A 25,673-nucleotide genomic window follows, 5' to 3' on the forward strand; every position below is an offset into this window, starting at 1 on the left:
TAGCTTCAGTGCAACAAAATAGATGAAGTACAAGAAGTTGCCTACCCAAGTGTAAGACCTGAAACAAATAACCCTAGATAATTTCTTTTCCATCAGAAGAGTGAGATACAAAAGCAGTCCCAATATGGGGCCTTCTAAGACAAAACCATGACTGTTTAGAAGCTTTTGATAATAATAGGCAATTAAATTGGTAAATCTAATTTTTTGCTGTGATATTGCAAAGCAGGCAGTCTTCTTTTTAAAATTCAAATCTTCATCTAAAGGAAAGAAAGAGTTTTTTTTTTTATGTGCCAAAAGCTACTTCTAGATTACATCCATGAAATCAGAAAGATAAAGCTAGATAAGACCACAAACGTAGTGCCAAGTACTATCTGCCTGCACATTTTGAGTTGAAATTAGGTGTGGGGAACAGACCTGTCTACAGTACCAAGGCTTAGTAAGAGGTTACAAAGAAGGACACTTCGAAGTCGAGTTGTGAAGGACCAGTAAATACTATTGAAGTTGTTCAATTGCAGTGGATGTTCAAAATCATTGCATTACCCCAGTGTAAGTGTAGATGAGACTGTTGTATTTCTATAAAACAAAACTTAGTCTCAGTGTAGGCAGACAGCACACTATGTACCTCCTGAGTCATATTTAAGTCAACAAAAACCTTACGTCATTCACAAACTTTGTTGGCTTCTGGCTCAAAGGAGAGGCTTCTGGCTCAAAGGAGAATTTCTCCAATAATCAATATCCTTAGAATTTTTTGTCTTTTAAGTCATCACCACATCCACATCTTCATTATAATAGAAAGTCAGAGAGAGGCTTTTCCACATGGTTTACTCAATTTTTCAAAGTTATGTTTCCAGATCACATTCTGGCATTAATAATTTATTAAGCCTCTCAGAGATTGCCCATGCAATGGTATCCTTTTATTCCCTTGACTTGAGCACTCACAAATCCAGACAGATCCGTAAAAGTTGATGAGAATGCAGATGAACAAGTGGTCACAAAAAGTTATGTAAATGCTGTTGATTTTCCCAGAATTCTTTCCATATTTTTAGTAATTTTTCTAACAATATTGTTGATTTGAAATTCACATTTGTCTAATATACAGAAGAAGCAAACAAATAAAATGGATTGCAAAATATTGCAAGGGTAAATTTACCTATAATTTTAACAATATTTCGGAATATTTCTTTCCTTTGCCAGAGTGTATACACTAGCAGACTCTGAAATAGACTGTAACTTAAGCATGGCATTCATGATTGAGCTCAAATTCTTTTTAGTCTGTTAGTTTTACCTACCTTTTCTAGTGCCATCACTTTTCCATTATATATTAATTGTGCTTTAACAGCCATTCTTACAATATATTTGCATTTCAGCAACAATTCAGAAACGCTTGAAGAAAGAAAAAAAGGCAAAGAGAAAATTGCAGGAAGCTTTGGAATTTGAATCAAAGAGAAGAGAACAAGTGGAACAGGCGCTTAAACAGGCCACATCAGGTGACGGTCTCAGGATGTTAAATGGTAATGTCTTAGTTGGCCTTTCACAGTTAACTTAAAATTATGTTTAATTAAGTGAAAAGTAGTAAGATGCTGCGTAAAGCAAATTCCAGAATAAAATACACAATCATTTCCTGAAATAATTAAAAATCTATTTCGGACCATGTGTTTTGGGTCATGAATTAAAAAAACTCTGCAACTAGAGAAACAGAGCAGTTTACACAGGCATGACAAGAAATGCTGAATATATTACCAGAGAAATCTGTTACAGTGCCAGCTAAGACAATGTGAAATTTGGTTCCTATAAGGTTCTCTGAACTCTTCTGTCCCAGCAGATTCAATTTTAGAACTGCTGAGCTTCATTTTAAAAGCTGTTTGGCTGAAGTTTCCTTAGCCTCAGGATCTATTAAGTTTGTTAAATATGTATCAGCTTTATGAGCTGACTAGGTTTTTGAATACTTCCCAAATAAAGTCTGAAAAAACAAAATCAAATCAGTTAATTTGATAAACAGGGTGATTATGTTCCAGGTAGTGGAAGGATTCACTTCTCCTGTTTAAATGTGGTTCTGATAAAATTGTACAATGTTGGTTTGAATCTATGAGAATGAGCCTACCTAAGTTTTAAGTAATTTCAGGTTCTGCAGCAAAGGTTTAGTCTGTGCATGCTTATCCTGAAGTCTCTGTAGAGGCTCATGAATCAGTGTTTCATTCAGCCTCTGCTGCTTTTGTGTGTCATGTAGTCTTCATGTTAACTTTGTGCTGCCTACTTCGGCTACTGCTAGCAACTGAGCCATAATAACATAAGCAGACTCTGAAAACTGCCAGAACTGCTGAGTGAAAATAATCAGTTTAACCTGTCCTTTGTTCTTAGTTGTGAGGGGCACCCAAGCTGTTTTTTAAAGCTAGGGCAAGCCTGTCTACGTGAACTGCCATTGCAACACTCTGCAGTGGACCATGAGTTGTGATTTATCTGCAGCACATAAGAGATATAAACTCTTTAACTATGAGAGCAACATGTTTCAGAGGCATTCTCATCTGCTGGGTTTTATAGTCCAGCATATCACTGTAACCAGGAACTGGCTGGTTTTTCTGATGTACTGACAGTGAACGGTGGTGATTCAGGCATGGATATACAGCATGTAGTTGCGCCATGATCAGGGGCAGTCTCCCAAGGGAGAGTGAGCAGACATAGCCAGCAGAGACCTTTTCTACCACCCCGAATGGATCAGAAAAAAAGCCCAGATCAGATCCCACAGGCATAGCCAGCACCCTGTGGTGGATGTCAGATGAAAACTAAAATACTCCTATCCAGTAAGGTCATTCACCCACACTCTGTCATCGCCGGTAAGCACCTGCCGATCGCACTACAGTTAGGAGTACTCAGCAGTTCTGGAAGCCACAAATTAAAGGGTACCAACACGCCAGCAATGTGATTAACAGATCTTTACATCTGCTATTGTGGGCCTGGCTGCTAACATTTTGATTTGCAGGCACACTCAGGTAGTCATATATATGTTAGTGCCTGCAAGAAGCTGATATTTACATGCTAATCTGATTGCACATGCAAATCAGGTAGCTCATTAGCATCTTAATCCACAATTTAATTGCAGGTACAATTTTATGGCAACAAAATGTGAAGGGCTATTCTGAATATTTTTAATTTAACTCTGGCGGTCTGTCTCATTTAACAGATGCTGTTATTAGTTACAGATGACTTTGTCATTTTACGTATATACGAATTATTCTCTAAAAGGTTTGAAAAGAGAGAACCTTTTGAGATATATAGTCCAGTGCCCTGAACTTTCCTTGCAAAAAAAGAACCTGAGTAAGGGGAACCTTATGCAATAAGTCACCTGTGATTTTGTAAGAAAAAAAAATACATACATGGAAGTATTACTTATTTGCTTGTAAATATTTATAGGGATACATATACACATATCACATATTTCATATAAACATATATGACTAGATATACTAGTCATACTACTTATACTACTCTTACATGTACTTTAATCAGTTGCCCTGCTTTGACACAAGAGTTCGGTCAGGCTGCACAGTGACCAGCAAAATGTCATCTTTGCAATAGGCACTGACAAGTCCAACCAGAGTGACCTGAGAAGGCACCAGTACAGTTATTCTCTACTTTAGAATGTCAAGAACAGGCTTCTACACAGAAAAACTTTAAAACTATACACACGTCTCCCTTTCATTTATTTATTTTTTTTCCCTGCTGTAATTTTCTAAGTGCTGTATTTATAAGGGAAGCAGATGTTTCTCCAGGATTCGAGGTACCATGGATTCAAATCACATACCCTTCACGCTAATCCTTGTTGGCACAAGGTGGATAATGGCATCTGTTATCATAACACCCTGGGGTGTTTGAGCCCTCAGCCCCACCCCAAAGGACTGTGCATACAGAGGTATTATCAATACAAAATTAAATAGTTCAAAACTGCATGTCATTATGACACTCTTTCTCAACTTGTAAAAAACTGCACAGTCCATTTTGGAAGGCTCTTCTCAGAAATCTGGAAATGTTACACAAAAACCACACTTAATTTTGCTTTGGGTGATGGAACATCCTTACAATATCCCGAGCTAAGTCTTTTAAATGAAATATTGCAACAGTCCCTATCTATAATATAAGCTCCCACAAACACATACACATATGCACACACATGCTGACTGGTACTGGCTGTACTCTTGAATAGAGAATTCAATTCTCTACTTTGCAGGTATATGCCTGGGAAAGCCAATTTTGTTTAATATTATCACAGTTTAATTTCCACTTTTATTTTTCATATGTCAGATGCCCTCATTCTCCAAGAGAATTTTACAGGCAGATTATCATGTGTTGATTATTATCTGATCATCAGACAAATGTGAAGCACATTAAAAATAATTCAATGTTTGCACATTTTGAAAACGATTTGCTACTGAAAATTCTATGAAGACCAAATGTTTTATGCAAGGCCGTGCAACTTGGTGATCACCCTAGTTTGCTATAAATATTTTTTCTAAAGATGCATGAGAGAAGGACAAAGGGGAATGCGTTAATCTTTGGTGTCACATCTTTCAGATGCTGGAATCCCAGATATGGAAATAGAACACAACGGAACCCAACACGACAGTGCAGCAATGCAAGGTGCAGTATGTACCTCCTCATTACTTTTAAAGATTAAACAAATTATATTTGTTTAAATAGAGGTGTGGGAAATTCTCATATTTAGCTGTCAGGGATGTCGGCTTAGTCCAAAACTGATTTTACATAGGATTTATCTTTTTAAAATATTTTACCTCTGATCCTTGCTTTCCTATCAAGATCACAGGTGTTTTCAAAAAATGCATAAACTGCACATGATGGAAATCATCACAAGGAATGCAAATCTAGCAAGACAAAAGTTCCACAGGTCTTTAAAGAAATCTTAAAAATGCATTTAAATAGATGTGCACATACCAAAGAGCATTACAAGAATATCTGAGTTCTAGAGAATTCTGTCTTAGGTACTGCCAGAACCAGTACAGTTAGAGATAGAAACATAACTTCTACCATTTCTCAACTGTTAAAGGCTTGACTTTGCATACCTCTGGTACACATCTGTTGTCCATCTGTCATCTATATAGAAAAGCTTTCAAATATTTTTACTGTCTCTTTTTGTGATTTTTGGTTCACATGCTATGCATTACAAAAAGAGTTACAACTTCATTTTTATATATGCATATATATATGCATATATAATACATCTATATGTGTGTGTGTGTATGATTGGAGTTGTGCACTAAATATTGCAGTTCGAAATTTGTTACTGCCAGAAATAGTCAAAATATTGGATAAGCACTTGGGATGTGTATTTAAATTTGACAAGCAGATTATTCGTACCGTTTATAATTCTGCTTATGATATCTGCTGAGATAAGCGCTCAGTGCTCTTCCAATGACATTGTGTGAGTCAAAGGTGCATCTGGGCAGAATCTAGTGGAAAAAAAGGAAGTTAATTTCTGTATTTAATTGAAGAAAAAAAGTTACAGTTAGCTCAAATCTGTCTTTCCATCAAAAATGAATGTAAACAACTGGGGAGAATGATGCACAAATTCCAATAGCCATTTACTTATTAGAAGAACTTTCTTAAACTTCCCGTAGTCTACTGATATGCCCTGTGACTCTGTGATTTTTATTTCAGATTTTTTTTTTTTTTAATCTCATCCCAACTATGTCATTCTTCAATTCTAAAAGGCTTTGGGTCACAAAGTTTTTCTTCAGGTTAAAAGCCTGAACCAAGGGAGACCTGGATATTCATTGGTTATGTTCAGTATCGCTGAATTTGGTACCCCTCTGTGAAAGCAGAATATGTCAATTCTTGTCTTCACCACAATAACGAATGACAGCACACATTGGCTTCTCTGACAATTTCAGTGTGGTAATCCTGTTCATATGTAAATGTGTGATGAGTTTATCCAGTTCTTTCACTAAGCACTCTCAGCTGATCAAAAAGATTTCTGAAGAACTCTCTATAGAGCATATTTAGGTTACAAAGTGTTTTTATTCTGTAGCAACATCTCCTCCTTTTTTATTTCTGCTGATACTGTAGTATCTTTTTATTCTATTTTCCTTTGATTACAATTTCTAAAACTTGTCAGCCACTCTTACACTGCTCGCTAACAATTTGAGCACACTCCCTCCTTTGCCCCCTTCATTTGCTGCCTTTTGTTTTTTGGGCCCTAGGAGCAGGAAGGGTCAAAACACGTGTCCCTAATACAACACTGTTTCCAAGCATCCAAAATCTCTCTCTTGTGCACAGAAAAAAGCTTTAGCATCAATGCAGACCTTTCTTTTTCTGTTGTCAATAGCTCTGCTGGACAGAAATCTATCATTCACACAGTGCTTTTCCTTTGAAATTCAATTAGTTTCACTGCCAGTATCTCCTTAAGATGGCTTAAAGGAAAATTGCAAAAATACGGCACAGCTATCTTTCACAGTGATTAAGTCATATCATATTTTATGCTCATTTCTTAAAATGATTTTATTAACACAAGCTGTTCTTTTACTGGGATTCTGATATGCATTATAAATCTCTTCCATTTAGTAGAGTCATTTTCTCTATGCTTTGTATATTAATTGAACTGAAATTTTGTGTTGACAAGACTAAAACTTTTTTGAACTTTACAGCCTAATACTTCCATCCTCTCTATACCTGATTTTCTAGTCCAGCATAGCTTAGCCTGAGAGAAGTTTTTTAGCTGAGAAAACAGATAAGTAATAGTTCCTGTAGTTACAAAGCCCCCTGCACAGCTGAGTGGTACAGGAGAGGGTGATGCATGCGCACAGATACCCTTCTGGTCTTGCTTCCATAACTCACTCTTGGGCAAGATAGTACATCAGCCATTTTATCAACCAATCTCCGTTTCACATAAAATAAACATACTGGGTGTCATTAAGTGCACCTTCAGATCAATGATTTTTGCAAATGACATTCAAGTACCATTTGAGTAGTGCATTTTTGCTGATAAAAGCAAATTAAATTAGCACAACTACAAGTGTGCTGATAAAAACTAAAACTGAACAGCAGCACCATTAGCTAACAAAGTAATATTTTCTCTTTACTGCTTTCTGCCATTTAGTTATTATCCTATTGGAAATCTAATTATAATCCTTTTACTCCCTAGTCAAACTTCACAGTTTTTGCAAGCTTAGCACTGACAAGTGATTTCATTACATTTGATTGCCCGCGCCCAGATTGACTTAACTTCACTCCGAGACCTAAAAGCCCTCTCAGTTTCTCAGATTCCCTGTTTGCACATTACAGCAACAGCTCCTTTAATTAATTAGCATGAACAGCAGTAACATGAACTGCTGAACAGAAAATAACATCATTTTATGATCGCAGGGAGACTTCTCCTTTTGCATGTTTATACCTTAGTTAACTTTTGTATTACTATATTTCATTGTTAGGGGATATTGGAACAATCAGCAAAGCAATGTTATCTTAAAATTTTAAAAAATAGATGCTACTATAATACTTGGTGATAACAATTCACAAAAAATAAAAGACTCTAAATTTCAAGAATGAGGCAACAGCATAGTCACACAGACTTTCCTGAGGTGAAAACTTGTTTCAAAGGTAGCGTAGTTCACTGTACATGCAATGGGAGAGTCAAATGGGGCTGCTGCTGCTTTTGTTTGTGAAATAACCTGGCAGAGATTTAGCACAGAAACTGTCAGTAACCATGAATAACTTCTTATTTTTATCTGTTTGCCAAAGATGAAGGACTGTTGACATTTGGGACGTATTTTATTTTATTTTTATTTAGAAAAACAGGCTATATTTTTTCAATATTCTGATATAACCAGCTTATTTTTAAATCCAGCCTACAATAAAAAAGAGGGGGGAGGGGAGGTGTAGTGTTTTTTAAGAGGTTTAATTTCTTTGTTATTCTATCAAATTATACCTCCAGATGCTGCAATCCTCTGAAACCAACCATGCTAGGGAATTTCAGAGTAGTCTTCAACTGCAGGAGATAAATTCAACATCACAGAAATTACAGTGCTATTGTCCTGGTCTTCCTTTCACTGAAAAAAAATGTTCAAGCACTTACAGTTTAACATGAGAACAGACCAGAACCCCGTGATTAGAAACTCTAAAGAGGCCTGATATATTCCTTATGAGCAAGTCCTTCACCTTTTTCTTCATTTGAGTCTCAGGTCTTTTCTTTGTCCTCCTATCCAAACCATTCTCTGTCTCTAACGCAAGCCCTACTCTGTGTGCTCTGACCTAGTAAGCCTCTAGTATCTGTCTTGTGCTCTGCCATTTTGCAGTGTTTCTAGAAAAAGATCTTCTGACCTACCCCCACCTCCTGAAATAATTAACGTGCAACGAAGTAGACTCTCGTATCTATGATATGGCAATGCACTAGTGAAAGCTGTCTCATTAGCTGCTAACCAAAAGGCAGCTCATATGATTACAGTACTCACTGACTACATAGCTCTCCTTCTGGTGTTCAAATGCAGGGCTTTAAAAATAATGGTGACATTGATCTTGATCTCGGTGTTATTGGTGCTTTTGGTACAGAATATTTTTCTGAATCTCTGTCTCTGTAACCACACACAAGATGGAGAAAGACTAGATTTTGTGATTTACTGAAAACAAAAGGTGAGAAAAGGTTCCCCCAGGAGACTCTTGAATTTGAAGGTCCATACCTTTCTATTCTTACAAAGGGCTCAAACATTTATTCAATAATTCGGTGTCAGTATTTCCTCAGCAGGAACCACTATGTTAACTCCCTTCCTACTCAAGCTGACACTGGCAATCCAGCATCTGCATAGTTAGTATTCAGTGAATGTACTCTTGTCCTTGGCTATTGTTACTCATTACAATTCCTATTTTCTGTACAAGTTTTTAGGTCTTTTAACATAGATGTGGAAATACTTGACAGAGTCAAGTCAATAGTCCTAAGCACAAAGTAAGTGAGGTGGAAAACCAAATGGCACACCTCTGTGAGCGTGTAACAGCGCAGCGCCGGCCACCCAGGCCTAGGCCTGGCAGTGCTCCTGGCGGGCAGCAGCCCACCAGCTCCACGTAGGACAGCAGAGAGCACGTCTGTGGCAACGGGGCAATCCGAAAGAGTGAGAGATTAATAGAGAGAACTGAGCTTCATTCGTACTGCTGCTTGCAGAAGCACTCGTTTATGTTCTTCCCTGCGTCTGGCCCTGTAACCATGCTCTGCTTACAGTGTGCTGTTTTTCTTCTTTTGCTGCTCAGTTTGGAAAGTATTTACAGATAAATGGATAAGTGTTGCTGGAGAACTAGCAAAGCTAGCAAAGAAGTCATTTTCACTCACTGTTGTTACTCTCCTGAATGACTAGCCCAAAGACATGAGAACCAGCTTCAGGCCTTGTCTTTTTTTTTTTTTTTTGTTCGGTGGCAGGGGGGTGTAGTGAAAGGATCCATTTCCGTGTTTTTTCTAATTGCTGTGGTCCTTATCCCACTATCAAGGGCCTGGATACAGCCTCTTTCCAAGCTAGTCAACACTCTTTGCTAAGAGGTTTTGGGAAAGGCTTTTTTGAGGGATTTCATCAACAGTAGAGCCTAATGCAAACTGTGTTCTCTGATACATTTTTTATTTTTTTAGAAAATAACAGACTGATTCAAACTAAACAGCCCCATCTTTGTTATATTTATTGTTACAATATTATATTATCTTTATTTTGCTGCATCCAAAGCTTAGCCTGGCTCTAATCTAACCAAAATGGTGACCCCATTTAGATAGCCTAGGAAGGGTAGAGAGATCAGCTTGTGTCCAATATACTTACAGTATCATCAAAGATTGGTTCAGCCCCTTGAGGAGAGTTGTGCAAAGCTTCTGGAAGCATGGGGGCCTGGCACGTGGCTGCCTTCTTCCCTCCTGCTGCTCTACTGTCAGCATCTGCAGAAACACAACCACATCTCAGTTCCACCTAACCTTTATTTTAGCAGCTCTCCTCACTTCTTCTTGGTCTAAATTGGCAAAGTGGGATTTTGAGATTATTATTTCATCTCTGCAACCCATATTCTCAGCAACACATAGTGCCGGGTTTTGTTTCTTAAGTAGCATGAATAATTTATAATTACTGATACAACACATTTATCCTTGTTCTCTCGTTATGGAGCAGATCATGTATTTCCTTCATCCGATGACTTTTCCCTCCAGTTTACAGAATGCTAAAATTATCTGAACAATCCCAAATTTTAGCTGTGTTGTTTGATCACAGCAAGCCGGCTACAATACTGCTCCCCTTCCTGGCCTGACTGTCCACACCAACACTACCAGGGCACATTTCTTTATGCAAGTTGTGAGGGTACACATGGAAATTTTGTTTTGAAGTACTTTTATGGAAATGCAGCTGAATTACTAACTTAAAGATAACACAAACAAAGCCTTACAAGCATTCAGAAAATTCAAAGATGAATGCAGATTGTCCTGAGAGCAAGGGGAAGAAAATCTGAGAAAAGAGAAGAAAAGAAAGATGTGAATAAATAGGGAGACGATAATTATTGCTTTGGATTTGTCCTGTTACACAGACATAAAAACCTTCACAGAAAGAGACAAATGTTGATACTGTTACTAGAAGAAAGTGCAAGAGACGCATGTACACTCTGGACTAACAACTCAGGGAAGACAACCTCATCCAGAGGGGAATTACAATTATTAACGCAGGCTCTGGCGTACAGGGAGATTGTGAGCTCTTTACTCGTGTTATACATTGTGAAGGGGAAAAAAATCCTTTCTAAATGTCTTGCTTATTAAGCCAGTCATGCATTTCACTGTAGGCTGTAAAGCAGTATAACATGCACAGGGGGCTCATAAGCATATTTTAGTGTTAGGGAATATCATTTATACAGTTTTTATATTGTCAATATTACCCCTAGAGAATGAGATTAGGCTTTAAACTACTGTAAATCTACACTTTTGCTCACCTTTGTATAATTTCATTTTTTAATAGAATGAAGCTCACATAAATGAATATTTGATTAAGGGATAAACCTAATAAAAGAATACATTTATTGCACACAGATTTATTCAAATCTTTGCTATATAATACAGTAAAATGCTATAAAATGGTATGTAGCATGCAGTCAGCTACAATGTGGAGATAGTGAATATTCCTCAAAAAGATGAATTTGACAATACCACATTGTCATTCATGTATAAGTGGTAGCACGGGTGTTCCTAATACTTCAATTCCTCATTGGTGGTTACTGCATGACGTTACTGCTACAGAGTTAAGTTTACTGCACAGCAACAAAAATGTATTTTGATTTCTGGCAAACAATTGAGAGCCTTACAAAAAGGGAAATACTTAACTATGTACTTTCTGCTTACTAATTGCTAGTATCTGTGTGGCTTGACAACATTTGCCTTCTCTCTTACAGTTGTTACAGATTGAACTTTCCTTAAGAAATAAAGGGAGTAGGAATGAAAAATTGAAACTTGTTCCAGAGTTTAAGTAGTCAGTCCATTGGCCCACAGTAACCTCAATGACCACTCCTTACCTTAGTTTGAGGAATAAGTTTTAAAATAAAATGTTATAAAATATTAAAAAATAATATATATATTAGAAAACATTTAACTTTGGTTTTAGCTAGTTTTTAAGCTTCAGGTTTGGTATCATAAGCCAGGTAAATGATGTTACTCCAAATATTCCATAGCTTCTTTACAAATTCAAATCTCTTGCCGTAACTTCATCTTGGTCAGCAAATACAAGTGAGATGCCAGACGCAGCCGAGGCTGGAGGACTTTCCATCACTTGGGGCAGTAAGGGAGGTGTGTGTGTGCATGCGAGAGAGAAACAAGGGGCTGGGCCAGGCAGCAGTAAACAAAACTGCTGCATTGGGGGTTCCTCAAGCTAATTGAACTATATGGACTATATATAAGCTAATTGCACCTGATGAACTGTGACTATTTAAGTGTATAAAGACCAATAACCAACAGGTGGTTTTGTCGACCCAGCCATCCAGCTGAGCATTGTATCAGCTGCTTCACATCTTCCCCTCCCTGTAAATGTTTGAGAAGAACTAGCTGCATCTGTATTAATTTCAGTCTCCAAATATAATGAATTTGGCAGAGATTAAATACTCAAAGTATTTGTAAAGTATTGGGGGATAGAATCACAAAGAGTTATGTTTTAAATCCTATCATTTTATGTATCATTTCAAGTGGCTAAATAAAGATGTAGGGCTTTTTAACAATTGTGAGTGTGCTCCCTTAGATGAAAGATTATTTAATGGTTGTGAAACTTGTTTTTTATTATAAAATTAAATATAAATATTATAATATATAATGTTTTATATATTACAATATAAAATATAATATGTAAATATCATATATAAAATGTTTGTAGGAAGGAAAAGAGGCAATTTCATCCTATCCTCCCTTACTGATTCCACTTCCAGTAAATTCACTCTTACTTTTGCGCATCTGGCTCCTGAGCCCAGACCCTCAAAGAGCATAGACTCGCGGGCATAAGATGCTCAGGGCCTGTAATGCAATGCTTTGGCTGCTTCTGTGCAGCATGCAGAACTGGTGTGTTAGTGACTCACAGGAAAGCACACTCAGCAGAATTTCAGCCTTTGGATTGCCGATAGAGTATTTCTATGACTTCTTGAGGGCAAACATGTTGACCTGCAGATTTTGCCAGGGGCTACCTTATATTTTTATAAGTACAGCATTACTGTAGGCTAGATCACCTATAGCCTGCTATGGGAAAAAATTGTGTGCAACGTCCTAATAACCAGAAGAAGAAACACAAATCAAAACAAAAACACAACAATGTTCGGTATTTGTATTTCTGCTTACCCCCCTCCCCAGGCTTTAATATTTGCAACAATAAATCTTAAGACAATAATTTTAATCAGCCAAAGGCCTGAAACTAATTTTAGTCACTTCTTTGGAGGTTCCCAGGCTCCCAAACATTCCTTCGGATATCTTCTGTCCCTGGCTCTTCCGATCTTTATTCTTGTTTACATCCAAAATACATATTAAATCATCTCTGTTTGGAGAGCCTGAGCCTCCTTAAAACCATGAAACATTCAATTACTAATTAGCTGTTTCCTGTTCCTAATGAAGTGAACATGTCGGATTTGGATTAAAATTCAGCTACTGCTCTCCTCTGTTTATGGTTCCAGATGTTTTTGTTTTATCTAGGAGGTTACTTTGACAGCTACTGCTAAATGATAAATCACTCATATTATAGCTGAAATGCATTTTGAAATTGAAATGTGGCAAACTTTGAGATTGCTCCAAGGATCAGTGTCAGTTAGCAGGTCAATACTTGTTCTTTCCTTATGAGTGTTCAGTATTGGCATATGTAAAACAGTAATGGGATAGATGTCAACATTATACAAAATGCTTCTCAATATTATCATTTTGCTATCATCTTCAAAATCAGCACTTGTGGGTTTAGCTGGGTGAATTCGTGATTCATTGTATAATGAACAAGAATATGGATTCTTGTTAGCTTTAGTTTCTGTGGGCATTTTAATATTTATTTTTTCTCTGAGCGTAGCGTTGCTTAATGTGAAAAATCACATTTGATGGGTACTGTAACTAGGAATATTTTGATAAAGGAAGTAAGTGGCTTTCTATTTATTTCCCTAAATAAAGAAATATAATTTAAAAAGAAATGCGTAGGTTTCTGAACAAAAGAACAGTTTTCCAAAAAGCAGATATTCCATTTCATTTTTTAACACAGTGCAGTTTTATTTTAATGCACAGTTCTCAAGAAGGGGTTGCACATGGAATGATGCCGTGCTGTAAAGCTGATGCCATGTTCCTCTGTCTTACGGAGGCGTGTGATACAGCACAGGCTGCCCTCAGTTCAAAAACAAATGTCACAAAGGAGGGAAATGCAAATCAAAATATCTGCAGCCTCTGCTCGGCAACTGCCGGCTGGCTGGCACGGTTGGAAGAGGGTGGTTCGGGGCCCGGAGGCACTGGGGGCAGGTACTGAGCCATACACAAAGCAGGGATAAGGATGACATCAGTTTTTGGAAAACTACTGTCACACGACCCTGGAAATACTTATTGGTGCAAGAAACTATTGTAAGTTTAGCCCAGCTGAGTGCCTGTACCTGTGCCATCGGGACCGAAGTACCAGTGCACTGAGACAGGCTCATTTGCTCGCGTAACACAAACCTCACTTACCAAGGGCTTTGCAAGGCTTTGTCAGCAGGTGCCTGTTTTTCCAATGCAAAATGTTGTCGTAAACTCAGTTTATATCACTTGTAGATTTGATAATTTGCCTTGAGAAAAACAAAACAAAACAAACAAACAAAAGCCCTCCACAAACAAATAAAGGAAACTCACCCAAGTTTCAGATAATTCTAAAATGTGTAACTCTGTAATTGACCTTTTTTCTTCTTCTTCATTTTTTTTTCTCTCCAGAAAACAGAACATACATCAAACCTACTATTATGTACTGAAGGAAACACCTATTGTTGAAAAATGTATAATGATCACTATTTGAAGACTATATAGTTCATGAAAAACGTCCCTTCCAACCTTTGATGCCTTCAGTACTGTGTGAAGAACAGGATTTGTAGCATGAAACTTGAAGGACAATTTCAAGCAATTTACTGTTGCTGCATCGAAAACTGCCGTATTGTCATTAAGAAATATTGAGACTTTTTACAAGCTTACCATACCAAACCAAGCCTGTTGCAACAGATCATTTTTAGGTCCCCGGAGATAGAAAGGAGTTTTAGTATTTTTAAGCACATACACGAATTATTCCCCCCCCCCCCCCGCTCTGTTCCCCTCCCCCCAAAAGGAACTCTTTTTTGTTATTTTGTTTTTGTTTTTGTTTTTTTTTCCTAAGGAGGTAGCTATTACTGTATAGCAATGGCACAATGATTTTAAGCCACGAAGGTCCTCACTGGCTGTACATCATACAAGTCCAGTTTATCACTGAAACTGTTCAACATGGAGCTGTTTCGATTGTGTTTATAAATTAAGCTTTGTTTACTGAAGCAGATACTCGATATATATTACGTTTTAAAAAGAAATGTGTGTACATTTTTTAAAAGAATGATGTAAAAATTGTCCTTTCATTAGATGACCAATTCAAAAGTGTGAGCTAAACCCTAATAGCTGACGTAATACAAGGATTATAATTGATGCTTTTTTATGCTCAGTTCAGCTTGGCTTTTGGTCTTTTAAGATGAAAAAATGAATATGCAGTAGAGTGTTAGATAATGGAAACTTTTAAGTATGGTTTCTCTGTTGTACCATATTAAGTTAAAGTACACATTCTTTGTTAAAAATGTTCTTGCTAAAAATACAGTATTAAAATTTTTTTGTTTGACTTTGGAAATCTTTTAAGATTTTTTTTTTGGACTGTGAATTCCCATAGTTATTGTACTAATGCAAAACAATATTTTGCACTATTAAAAATACTTGAAGAAATTACTTAATAAAGAGGGTGGGTTGGTATCAAACATTTTCCTAATTATTTTATGTTGCAAATTCCAAACTTTGCAATTAACTGAAACATTCCATGATTCCTTTCACAAAATAGGTGACTGAAAGTTGGTTTGAGTCAAATGGAATTAAGTAATCACCTGGTCACTCTCTACATTCATGGGTCAAAGGCACAACGCTTATAAACTCAAGTTTATATGTGCATGCTTAAATTTATATGCACTTACCCTGAATTAAATCACTATCAATTAAAGCAAAACAAACAAACAAACAAACACCTTTAAATAGATCTATGGGGAATGTATTTCCTGTAAATATGCATGCTACTATACATGTGTACACTGGTCAAAGTTCTATTTCTATCACTATTTTTTTCTATATGTCTCCTTTTAATAGACTTTACCTAACTTTAAAAGTATAATTTCAAACCATTATGTAATAATACAACAGAAAGAAAATCATCTGTTTTTTCCTTCCTAAAAGAAACCTTTTAGCTTAACCTAGGTATTAGTTAAAGAAAACATGCTGGTCTCCATTTTACAGGTGATCAAACTAATTATCAGAATAGTTTACCACATCTTACAATGTACAAACATGGTTTATTCCATGTTAGTTGTATTGCAAGCATTCTAATAACTGCATTAATCACACTACCAGTGATTAAATGACCAAAAATTGAATGACATGAAGACAGTGCTGTGAACTGTGAGTGCTGCCACACTCTTAATAAAAGCTCATGAGTGAGTGTGCTGCAGCACCTGAAATTAAACTCTGTGATTACTTATTAATTTTAGTTTCTACTCCATCAGGACTATTTCTATAGACAGACCCTATTTCTGTATCTTATTTTTTTAAAAAGGACTTAAAACAGTCCTTGGGATACTGCAACGTTTCTGATGGATTGACTGAATGAACACTTGTATTGCTCTCAGGAATTGCAGATTTTGAAGATAGCTCTTTGACAAGTTCCCTCTATCTTGCATTTTTTTAGAAAGATTTAAAGTAATTAAATATTTCAGTCTTTGAACTGTTAGCATTTTTTGCGTTTTTCTTTAGTCTCCATAAAAGCAATTTTAGCATTTTTTTTCCTTGAGTGGCTGATCTACATTTCTTAAAGCTGCATTGATGCCGGGTTGATGATTTCATTGATTTCTAATTTGCCCTTCCCAGAATAGTTTTAAATGTCAAAGTACTGGCAAATGAGATTTAGGGAACTGATAAACTTCAGAGACTGAATCTTTTGTTAAGTCCTTATTAGGTAGCCCCTGGTAAATATTGACAAACCAAGCCTCTGAGTTTTTTTTACATTAAAAAAGTGGAGATAGCAAATTTTCTTTCTTTCACATTACTTCCTATCATCTCCTTGGTAATACCAGTGACATCCTCCTGCACAGGGCCCTAGCTGACAGGGCCGTTGCACCGACCCCAGGACTTCCACGTTGGTGTTTGGCCTGGTGCAGCCTGCCCGGGCTGTGATTGCTGCTGCGAGGCTGCGTGCAGCTGAGGAGCTGCTCCCAGCAGGCTGTCAGGCCACACCGAGCCCTCGTAGGCTGCAGCTCTGTAACATCCTTTGCACTGGACACGCAGAGGTCTGGGGAACAGGACCAACACGGCACGTCTTCTTGTCCTTCATTCAGTGTAAAATGCCTCAGTGTATACTTTGGCTGTTTCCAGGCATTGCAACTGAGCACATAAAGGGATGCAAGGAGGAAATTGCATTCATGTCCTATTTTCCAGGTCTCTCTTGTCATTAAAAGGTGGAATGAGATGGGGTTGTTTACTCAAAAACAAGATTAGGGGGAGAATTAATTGCCTTTTATATGTAGATATAAGCTGTAAAGAACAGGAAAGTACCTGTTCCCTGTTCCCTGTCTGGTGTGGTTCTGTGTCCAGTACAGGCCAGCGTGTGCAGTTTTCAGCACGCTGCTTTACCCCATGTGCTCATTGCTGCATGGTGATACACAACAGTGAACACAGGAACACAAAGCTTAAATTCCTCATGGCCTTAATTTCACATCTGGCTACAGTGAGCACCCTCCTTTCTCATCCTGTCTTTTAAGCAGTGGAACAAGCTGAGCGGGGTTGTTCTGGGGGAACCACGTCCTCCAGCCAGGGGCAGAGCAAGCCCAGGGCAGGAGGAAATTCTGCCTTCACCGCTCTCCTGCTCGCTGTGAGCTGAGCAGCCCCTGCTGGCTACAGCCACTGACCTGGCAGCCCGAGGGGCATTGCCAAGAGAGACTCTGCAAACACCTGAAAGGAGCGTGGGCCTTGGCCGTGCCCATGCCATCACGCCGTGGGCAGAGCAGGTGAAGCTGTGGGGCACAGGCTGGGGGACACTCAGCTGGCAGGGGGCTGCCCCCTGCATCCGCAGCTGCTGCGGTTCCCTACAAAGCAGCTCCTTGGTCGGGGATTGCCTCCGAGATGGCGTCGTGCCAAGGAAGGTGGTAGCTGGGCACAAGGTGATCTGGGCTAAATGCAAGCAAGTTAATGGACGATGTATTCCAGCAATTTTATGAATCCTGTGCAATGCGGACTGCTATCATAATAAACTAACGGAATCAATAGTGACCAATCTCAATTTAAAATCTCGATCTATAGTACTACACAGCGAGAACACTCTCCGTTGTAAATGCATGGCAGTGCATTAAAAGCTGAATGCTGGCTTAAGTAATTGCTGTCTACAAGTGGCCCATTAATATATTTATTTACAAAATATTTCTGGTAACATGACAAAATGTGGGCTAACCCAAATTGTTACAGATTTCCTTCATAGCCTCAGCCGAGCTCCACAACTGCTGCTGTGTGTCTGGGCACCGGGCTCCACGTGAGCGCACCCAGTCCTGCTGGCCCCGGGCTGGGGCTCCGTTACCTCTGGCAGCAGTCCTGACCCCCGGGCTTCCTGCTGCTCTCCCACTGCTTCTTCCTGCCACTGCACCACAGCATCCTGCCCGTGCTCCTGTCTCCTGCTGCCATGGGGAGGCATGGAGAGGGAAAGGGATTTGCAGGGTGTTTTGCCATTAATTTTTTTTTTAAGCCAGGCCATGTGCTGTAATTATTTGTTATGTGTACCACAAATGTTTAGGGCCTTGTAAAAATCACCGTTAAGAAAAGAATTGACTTTAGTTCTGTCTGCAAATAAGGGCATCTTTGACTGCTTGAAGTTGGGACAAAAGGAGAGGAAAAACAAGTATTTTTAAAATTCAGAATCTATAGATGACTTACAAATTGCTATACTTATACACTCGTACCTCAAAAAATAAACTGAAATGAATGAATTCTGTGTCAGTACAGCACAAACACTGCGACTTGTTCCCTTTCTATTGTATCATCCACTTCTGCTTCTGTTTGCCAGCTAACTTAATAGATCATCTTTTGCATGAAAATTGGAGTGTGGCAATCTAAGGAAGGGAAAAAAATCTTATTGGGGCTCAATTTTTAAAATAAAGAAGTACTATTATTTTGAATTCCATTTAGCAGTATGGTAAGATTCTACTATATCTTCATTATGTGACTGTTGACATAATCCAAAATTATGAACATGAACACAGAATTATATATTAAAATGCTCTTATGATAACCAATATCAAAAAAAAAAAGGGGGGGGGGAATCTTTTATAGTACTTCAACTTCTTAGACAGGCATTGGCGCTTTCTTTGAAAATACATGCATCAGTTGCACAAAAGTTACGCTGGTATGTGTATTCACTGAGTAGTGGATCCCTTTCACTATGTAACAGCTCTTTGCTTTGGCTGTCTACAAGAGGGGTTAGCTGTGGAAAAAGGAAAAGTTATTGCTGTCCCTGAAATATAACTGCTCTTCGTGCTGTTTCAAAGTTATAATGGACTTCACAGCTTGCTGGTGTGCTCTCTGTGATGAGTGTACCTGCCCAGCTAATTGCAGGTCTTACCTCTAAGACAAATCCAGCTCTATGAAGAAACAGTGTGTAAGGTCATTATCTTAAAATGTGAAGTGTTAAAAAACAAGCGTGATTGGATAAGGCCATTCATATGCCTGCTGTTCCCAATAATAGAGTAAATGTCCAATATTTGGGAATAACTTGGGGTGATCAGAGGGATGGTGGAGACAAAACATCTAGAGAAATGGTAAGTTCATTTTGAGCTATACAAAACCTCTATACAAAATCTCTAATTTCCTATTCTGTGCTCCAGCCAGCCTAACTGATGTACACATAGTTAGTTTTCATAAAGGTCTGAAATAAGACCATGTGTGGAAACTTAGTCATTTTGAATTGTTGGGTGAATGCATGGTTTCTTCCTAATGAAGTCTGCATTACAGTTCTTTCATAATAAATATTGCAGTGCAGAATCTCTTGGAGTATTGAGTGCTCTCCAAGCACTTTGAGCATGCAGCCACACATAAACACAGCGTGTTGATTGTTATGCATGCACCCATGCCACGGTATCACACGCATGTGTGCATGGCACCAGAGCGCAGAATCCTTTTAGAGGCAGAGCAGTGCTGGGGACCAAAGCACGTTGCCCACCCAGCATTGGGGGCTGCACACAGGCAGCCAGCAGAGCCCACGCCGGTCTCATTGCAGCACCTCGCCTTGGCCTCAAACCTTTGTCTTATGACTGAAAGGACACAGGCCAAAAATGAATGTGCCACCCACTCCTCTGAAGTGGCCAAATACAAAGGAAAAAATCTTTTTTTAATTTTTTTTTTTTATTCTCATGAAACGATGAATTTGTTGAGAAGACAGAAAAAACAGAAACAAAGAATAAACTTTAACCTTGTTTCACTGTGTATGAGGAGGAAATACCTGTTTCATGTTTCCCCTGTTGATTCCTGCCATTAGTTGAAGTCTGTTTATTCCCAGAGCTGTGCTGCCATCAGTTGATGATGCTGGGGCACTTACAGAGAGGTTTTGGCAGGAAAAAATGTTTTATCATTCTTAGTATTACAAAACACAATGTTTTTCTTAGTAGACCAGTCCAAAGCATTGCCATTTAAATTGTTGCATTCTCTCCCTTGGCATCAGATGGGAAAAAAAATCTACAATTAGGAAAACAGACCAAAAAAAAAAAAAAAAGCTAGTAACCTAGCTAAACACCTTATTGTCCCGATTGGACTGTTGTTTTTTTTTTGTTTGTTTGTTTTTGTTCTTGTTTGTTTGTTTGTTTGTTTAATAGTTCTATAGAACCAATGAAGACAGGAACCGTAACCAGAGATTTTTGGTGCCAGATCAGTACTTTGCATTTTATGTGATCATTTACACCTGTTCAAGTATTTGATAGCATTTGACAGCTGATTTATTAGCATTTGACACCCATATTATGCATGTTGAAATGACTCTACAATGTGCAAAGCAGTGGAAAAATCACTGATTCCTTTCATAGCTTTTTCCTGGTAGTTTAATAACGAGATTACATTCCAAAGGAACAAATGAATTCCTCACACCCTTATTGTAATTCTTTATTTCTTCTAATATTTATTATGTTCCGCTCACATTAACTTGGGGAAAAAAAAAAAAAAAAAAAAGCAGTTGTGTTTAATTCACAGACACTGGCTCTGAAACCAAATCAAAACCAGACCATGCTCATAATATTGCAAGGAGTCACAGAAAAATGAGAAGTCTGCTATAGTGATGAGAAACACTGCAGGACTAAGACTCTTGATTTATAACAGAGCTGGTAAGTAAATTGCATATTTTTGATAGTTAATAGTTTTTCAAATAAACAGAAATTTTCAACAAAAGAAAGTTCTATTTTAGCTGAAATTATTTGTGGCTTCTTCAAAGAAAAACTCCAAGAAACCCTAAGGCCTTGGTATCTCTCTTACACCGTTCTGGGGAATAGGTAGAAACACACTCTGTTCAGAATAAACATGAGAAAGAAGGGATGGATCAGTTTAATACCTTCTGGAATGTGGTGGGCTTCTCAGTTCTAGAATTATTAAAATAGTTCGGGGCGGGGGGGGCGGGTAGGGAAGAGGGGAATGTCAGCAATATCATGTATAAGCACAAAAAGTTAAAGGAGATCTGTTTTTAAAAAGAATAAAAAAACCTTCCCTACCCCAAGAAATCAAGCCCAGAAAGAAAGATGATAGTCTAAATGATGCTATACATTTGTCAACTATGCGATTATTTGGAATGTAATTGCCAATGTTGTGTTGACAGGATGTGATAGCTTAATGAAAATGACACTGTTTGCTCATCTGGTACCAGCCCAACCTCAAAAAGAAAAGCCTCTCGGATTTTGCACATCACAGTGGCTTTTCCAGCTAAAATGATGTGGTAGCTAGTGTAGCATGAATAAGTTAAGTATCTGTGAAGTTCATGGACTGGTGAAGAGGGAGGGCGAATTTGCCGAGCTCTGAATTACTGACAGACTGAATGACCCATGTCTAGTCTTGTCACGTTACTTTACATTACACATCGTAACATAATCCAGCGGAACATAACCTGGGAAAAAAAATTACTTCAGCACTAGATTGCAAGATTTTCAAGGTTACGAGTGTTTGATTGTCACGGGGCCCACATTTTTGAGATCAATTGTAGTGGCCTTTCACTGGCACCTATTGATAAGGTGAAGAAAGCAGCTGCTAGCTTTACTGTCACTCAGAATTAAGCTCTTCCATATTTACCAGTGTGCGTCTTTTGGCCTACAAAACCTACAGAGAAATCAAAGCTCCTAACGCTCATCACAGCTGCCCCTTTCTGTGCCCACTTATGCTGATTTCAGTTCCTTGCTCTGCTCAGCCCACCTACCCAATTTTTACAAATGGAAGTGTGAGTTGGGGGGAGAGAAACAGGCCCAAACAGCTATTTATGCATCTGGTACCCAGTAAAAGTAGTTAGGGGAAAAGAGGTATCGTTTGCTGAAGTCTCAGAGAAGCACTGTTTTCCACGGACAGCAGATTCAGTGGAGTGCACCTCGACACGTCAGGTTTTACAGCTATGATTTAGAAACAGAGAAATGACCAGCAGTTACTACTGATGGGATCTAACTGCTTAAGCATTTTGAAAATTAAAGATTGAAAGATAATGAAGATAACATCAGCTGCTGCAAATGGGCTCTGTCTCTTTTGGGCTTAATTTTTATTAGGAATTTGAACATGACATCCCTTCCTGATGTACACATCCCTAGCCCATTAACGTCAATGAGAGTTATGCTTACGTGGCAGAGAGAGCAGATCTTTAGTTGTGTATGTCCAGGGTCCATCTCACAGCCTCACTGCCTGTGACTTGCTCAAATAATGACATGCTAACAAGGATTTACTTTGTGTGCTGTATTTCTATAAAAGTCATCTTTTAAATGGCATAATGGATTAATATTTACTTAACAGCTTTTGCATTATTTATCACTTAACGTCTATCTTATAGTCTTATAAAATAGAAATATAGAAATATTTACTCAGTCCTCATGCACACAGTTTATTCTATCTAGAGCTGCAGCCAGCTCTATTAATTGTGCTGGTTTTCAGCTAGATGCTGCAATTAGGAAAGGAAAGTGATTGTTGATAAACTTAGTTATGTGATTAAAAAAAAAAAAAAAAAGTTTGCACTTACTCCTGTTCCCATTTTACTGCATCCCCCTGCTTCCACCCCTGTTTCCTCTGCCAGTTGTGGGGGGATAAGTGTATACGTGTGCATAACAACAAGATTACCTCAAGCTCATTACTGTCCACTGATAGGGTCCTGTTGTAAAAACTTTTGATGAATAGGCAGCATCTAATTCCTGAGTAATAATAAAAAAAAATCAACGAAGTTACTCGCAATCATTATTCCAAATGGAAAAATTAATTGTAAATAACTGGAAGTCAATTAAGGCTGGGTTCTGCCGGGTAATGCAAATCTTTTATAGTTTTGTTTCAGTTAACTGCCTCATTAATGATTTATAGATGTGTATACAGCTGTGGGAACCATAGCATTATCTAATGCACTCAGAGAATAATTACATATGAAAAGAACTATGCAGCTCAAGGGAAAAACTCAGAAATTACTTACTGCCTGAACTTCAACCATATTAAGATGCAAAGTATTTAGAAACAGACTGTGATGTTTTATCTTATTTTTGAGGTTTTATATTCCTTTTAAAAAGGGAAAATAATTCTTCCTAAAAAATATTTGTATACTTCAGTATTATACATTACGCAGAACATCAGGACTTCTCAAGCTGAGAATGTAAGCCATTTATTTATTATTTAAAAGCCGAAGTTATAAAACATTCCTATTCCCTTCGTGCATCTGTTATATAGGAGAAAAAGACATTTCTACAGTTAAACAATTCATAGGCATAAGCATACATCTCCCTGATTTACACAGAGCCAGAAGTGATTTTGGAAAGACTCCAGGAGTCATTTTCATGGATACACACATATCTTGGGAGTTGTTCTTTGGTGACACCATTGTTTGAGGTTACTTTTGTTTCTTTTTGTAAAATACTCTTTTCACTTCTGAGACTTACTTCACTTCTACTATGGCACTAGATCTGAAATCTGTACAATTTAGTGCTTATTTCTTATGAACTCTAACACAGTAATAAGCTGCTGTTGGACTCTTGGAAGCACCACTGAAGATCCCTTCCTTTTAAGCCTCCTCTTTTTAATTAAATCTAAGGAGGTCAAGGTCTTTCCAACCAAAATCAGGCATTTCACAACCAGAACCTTCCCAGAAATTTTGCATGCAGTTGGTTCTATAACACTCCAGATCCTCAGCCCAAAGCTTCTGGCATTGCTATGAGCAAATTCTCTGTTGCATGGCTGTGGAAACAAGACGGAAAAGAAGAAAGCCCTCACCCTTGGTGCTCTGCCTCCCAAAAGCATCATTTATCTCCAGAACTGAAGGAAATCACCATCCCATGCTACTGGCCATAAAGTCTAGGAATCCAGGAAAATAAGGGCAACTGTGGTCAGCTCCTATGAGAGAAAAATGTGCATTTAATCATTAATGCCACAAAGAAAATGACCAGAAAATTACTATTTGGCATTTAATACAAGAAATGAGTGCTACCAAGTGAAAGCATCAGGTATCAGAGTAAAGCAAGAGAAGGAAGCAATCCTTTCTGCTGTGGGACCTCTGATGGAGAGCTATTGATAGCCTGCATCCAATCAGAGTGATTTCACAAATAAAAGGCAAAAGCTGTCTAGGGTGATTAAGCACAGATACAGCCTTTGGCTTAAATGTCCTCATGGATTTCTAGGCTTAGACATATGTAGTCTTGATGCAGAGTTGATCCTACTTTTCCTTTGTCATACTCCAGGGCATACCCCTGGAGTATGTCATACTCCCTGGTATGCCCTTTGGTTTCACCCGATATGGCGAGTCTCCTCTTCTGCCATCCGTCTTTGTACACGTTATCTCAGTGCAACTATCATAGCTCTGTACATTAAGTTTTCATGAACAGTAGCTGGGAATCTTTATGGCCATTTCCTAATTGATATTGGAAAATACAGTTATGGAAAAAGAGCGTGGTAACATATTTGGCAAACGATCTTCTAAATAGGAAAATCATTTACTAATTGCTCTTGTTTAACTATAGTTTATCACACACTGCATTGCGAATTGAAAAGAGTCGAATACAGCCTTAATTCTGGTTTTAATATACTCTATCATCAAAAGGATAAAATAAAGGCACATCGTTATGATTTAATGTATGGGGGAAGGGCGGCAGAAAAGTCTTCCAGTCCAAATCTCCCAGCTATTCACCAAGCCTCTGTCAGATTTGAGTTTCATAAAGATGCCCAGAGACAAAAAATAATAATGTACATCAAATTTAAATCTTAGAACCTTCTCCCACCAGAGAAAAACAGGAACACTGAATTATAAACTGGAAGCAATGTTTTAGTGTGAATTGCTTTACCATCTGAAATTTACCGTAGAGACATTATTGCTATGCATAGTAACTCTGCTGCTCAGTACCTTTTTCTTTGCGCTGCCCCATGCTCAAGTTTTGTAGATGAGATATAAGAACAAGCTAAAAGCAACAAACACCATGGTGGCAAAGGGGACATAAGAGGAATGGAAGAGTCACACAGGACCCCATGGGCATTCCCATCCCACCCACTGGCCAATGGAAGATGCACAGTTCACAAGATGACAAACTCATTCTATTTGCAGGCGTAGCTTGCTTTCTCATCTGTTTTTTTCCTAATCTGATCAGTTCTCACAACTGAAAAATTACAGCCAAATAAGCATTTATTTTGTTTCCACTGTACATTCTTCATGTGAAAATTTTATAAATCAGACATGAAAGTCATTCACTTCAGTTTG

At 38.1% G+C, this 25,673-nt stretch overlaps 2 protein-coding genes across 7 annotated transcripts in view; one reads left to right on the forward strand and one right to left on the reverse strand.

Annotated features, from left to right (window-relative positions):
- Positions 1 to 15,332, forward strand: part of DACH2 (dachshund family transcription factor 2) — a 283,138-nt gene extending 267,806 nt beyond the window's left edge. The window contains exons 10-12 of one of the 3 annotated variants that reach the window (XM_084534682.1): positions 1,368 to 1,511; positions 4,567 to 4,637; positions 14,405 to 15,332. In XM_084534682.1, coding sequence (XP_084390808.1) covers positions 1,368 to 1,511; positions 4,567 to 4,637; positions 14,405 to 14,461 — 272 coding nt within the window. In that variant the 3' untranslated portion in view covers positions 14,462 to 15,332. The remainder of the gene's footprint in view (positions 1 to 1,367; positions 1,512 to 4,566; positions 4,638 to 14,404) is intronic. The other 2 variants (XM_084534681.1, XM_084534680.1) reach the window with 2 other exon arrangements.
- The window catches only part of LOC311443980 (uncharacterized protein), a 199,534-nt gene that overhangs the window by 68,793 nt on the left and 105,068 nt on the right, over positions 1 to 25,673 (reverse strand). For 2 of the 4 annotated variants that reach the window (XR_014697600.1, XM_084534693.1), the window contains one exon: positions 9,795 to 9,907. Coding sequence is in view for 2 of the 4 variants with exons in the window: in XM_084534693.1 (XP_084390819.1) it covers positions 9,795 to 9,907 (113 nt within the window). In the remaining 2 variants the exon portion in view is untranslated. Of the gene's footprint in view, positions 1 to 9,794; positions 9,908 to 10,404; positions 10,464 to 23,068; positions 23,140 to 24,199; positions 24,320 to 25,673 lie in introns of all 4 variants that reach the window. The other 2 variants (XM_084534692.1, XR_014697599.1) reach the window with 2 other exon arrangements.

The sequence above is a fragment of the Aythya ferina genome (genome assembly GCF_964211825.1).
Source record: "Aythya ferina genome assembly, chromosome: 13".
In the NCBI taxonomy this organism is placed as follows: Eukaryota; Metazoa; Chordata; class Aves; order Anseriformes; family Anatidae; genus Aythya; species Aythya ferina.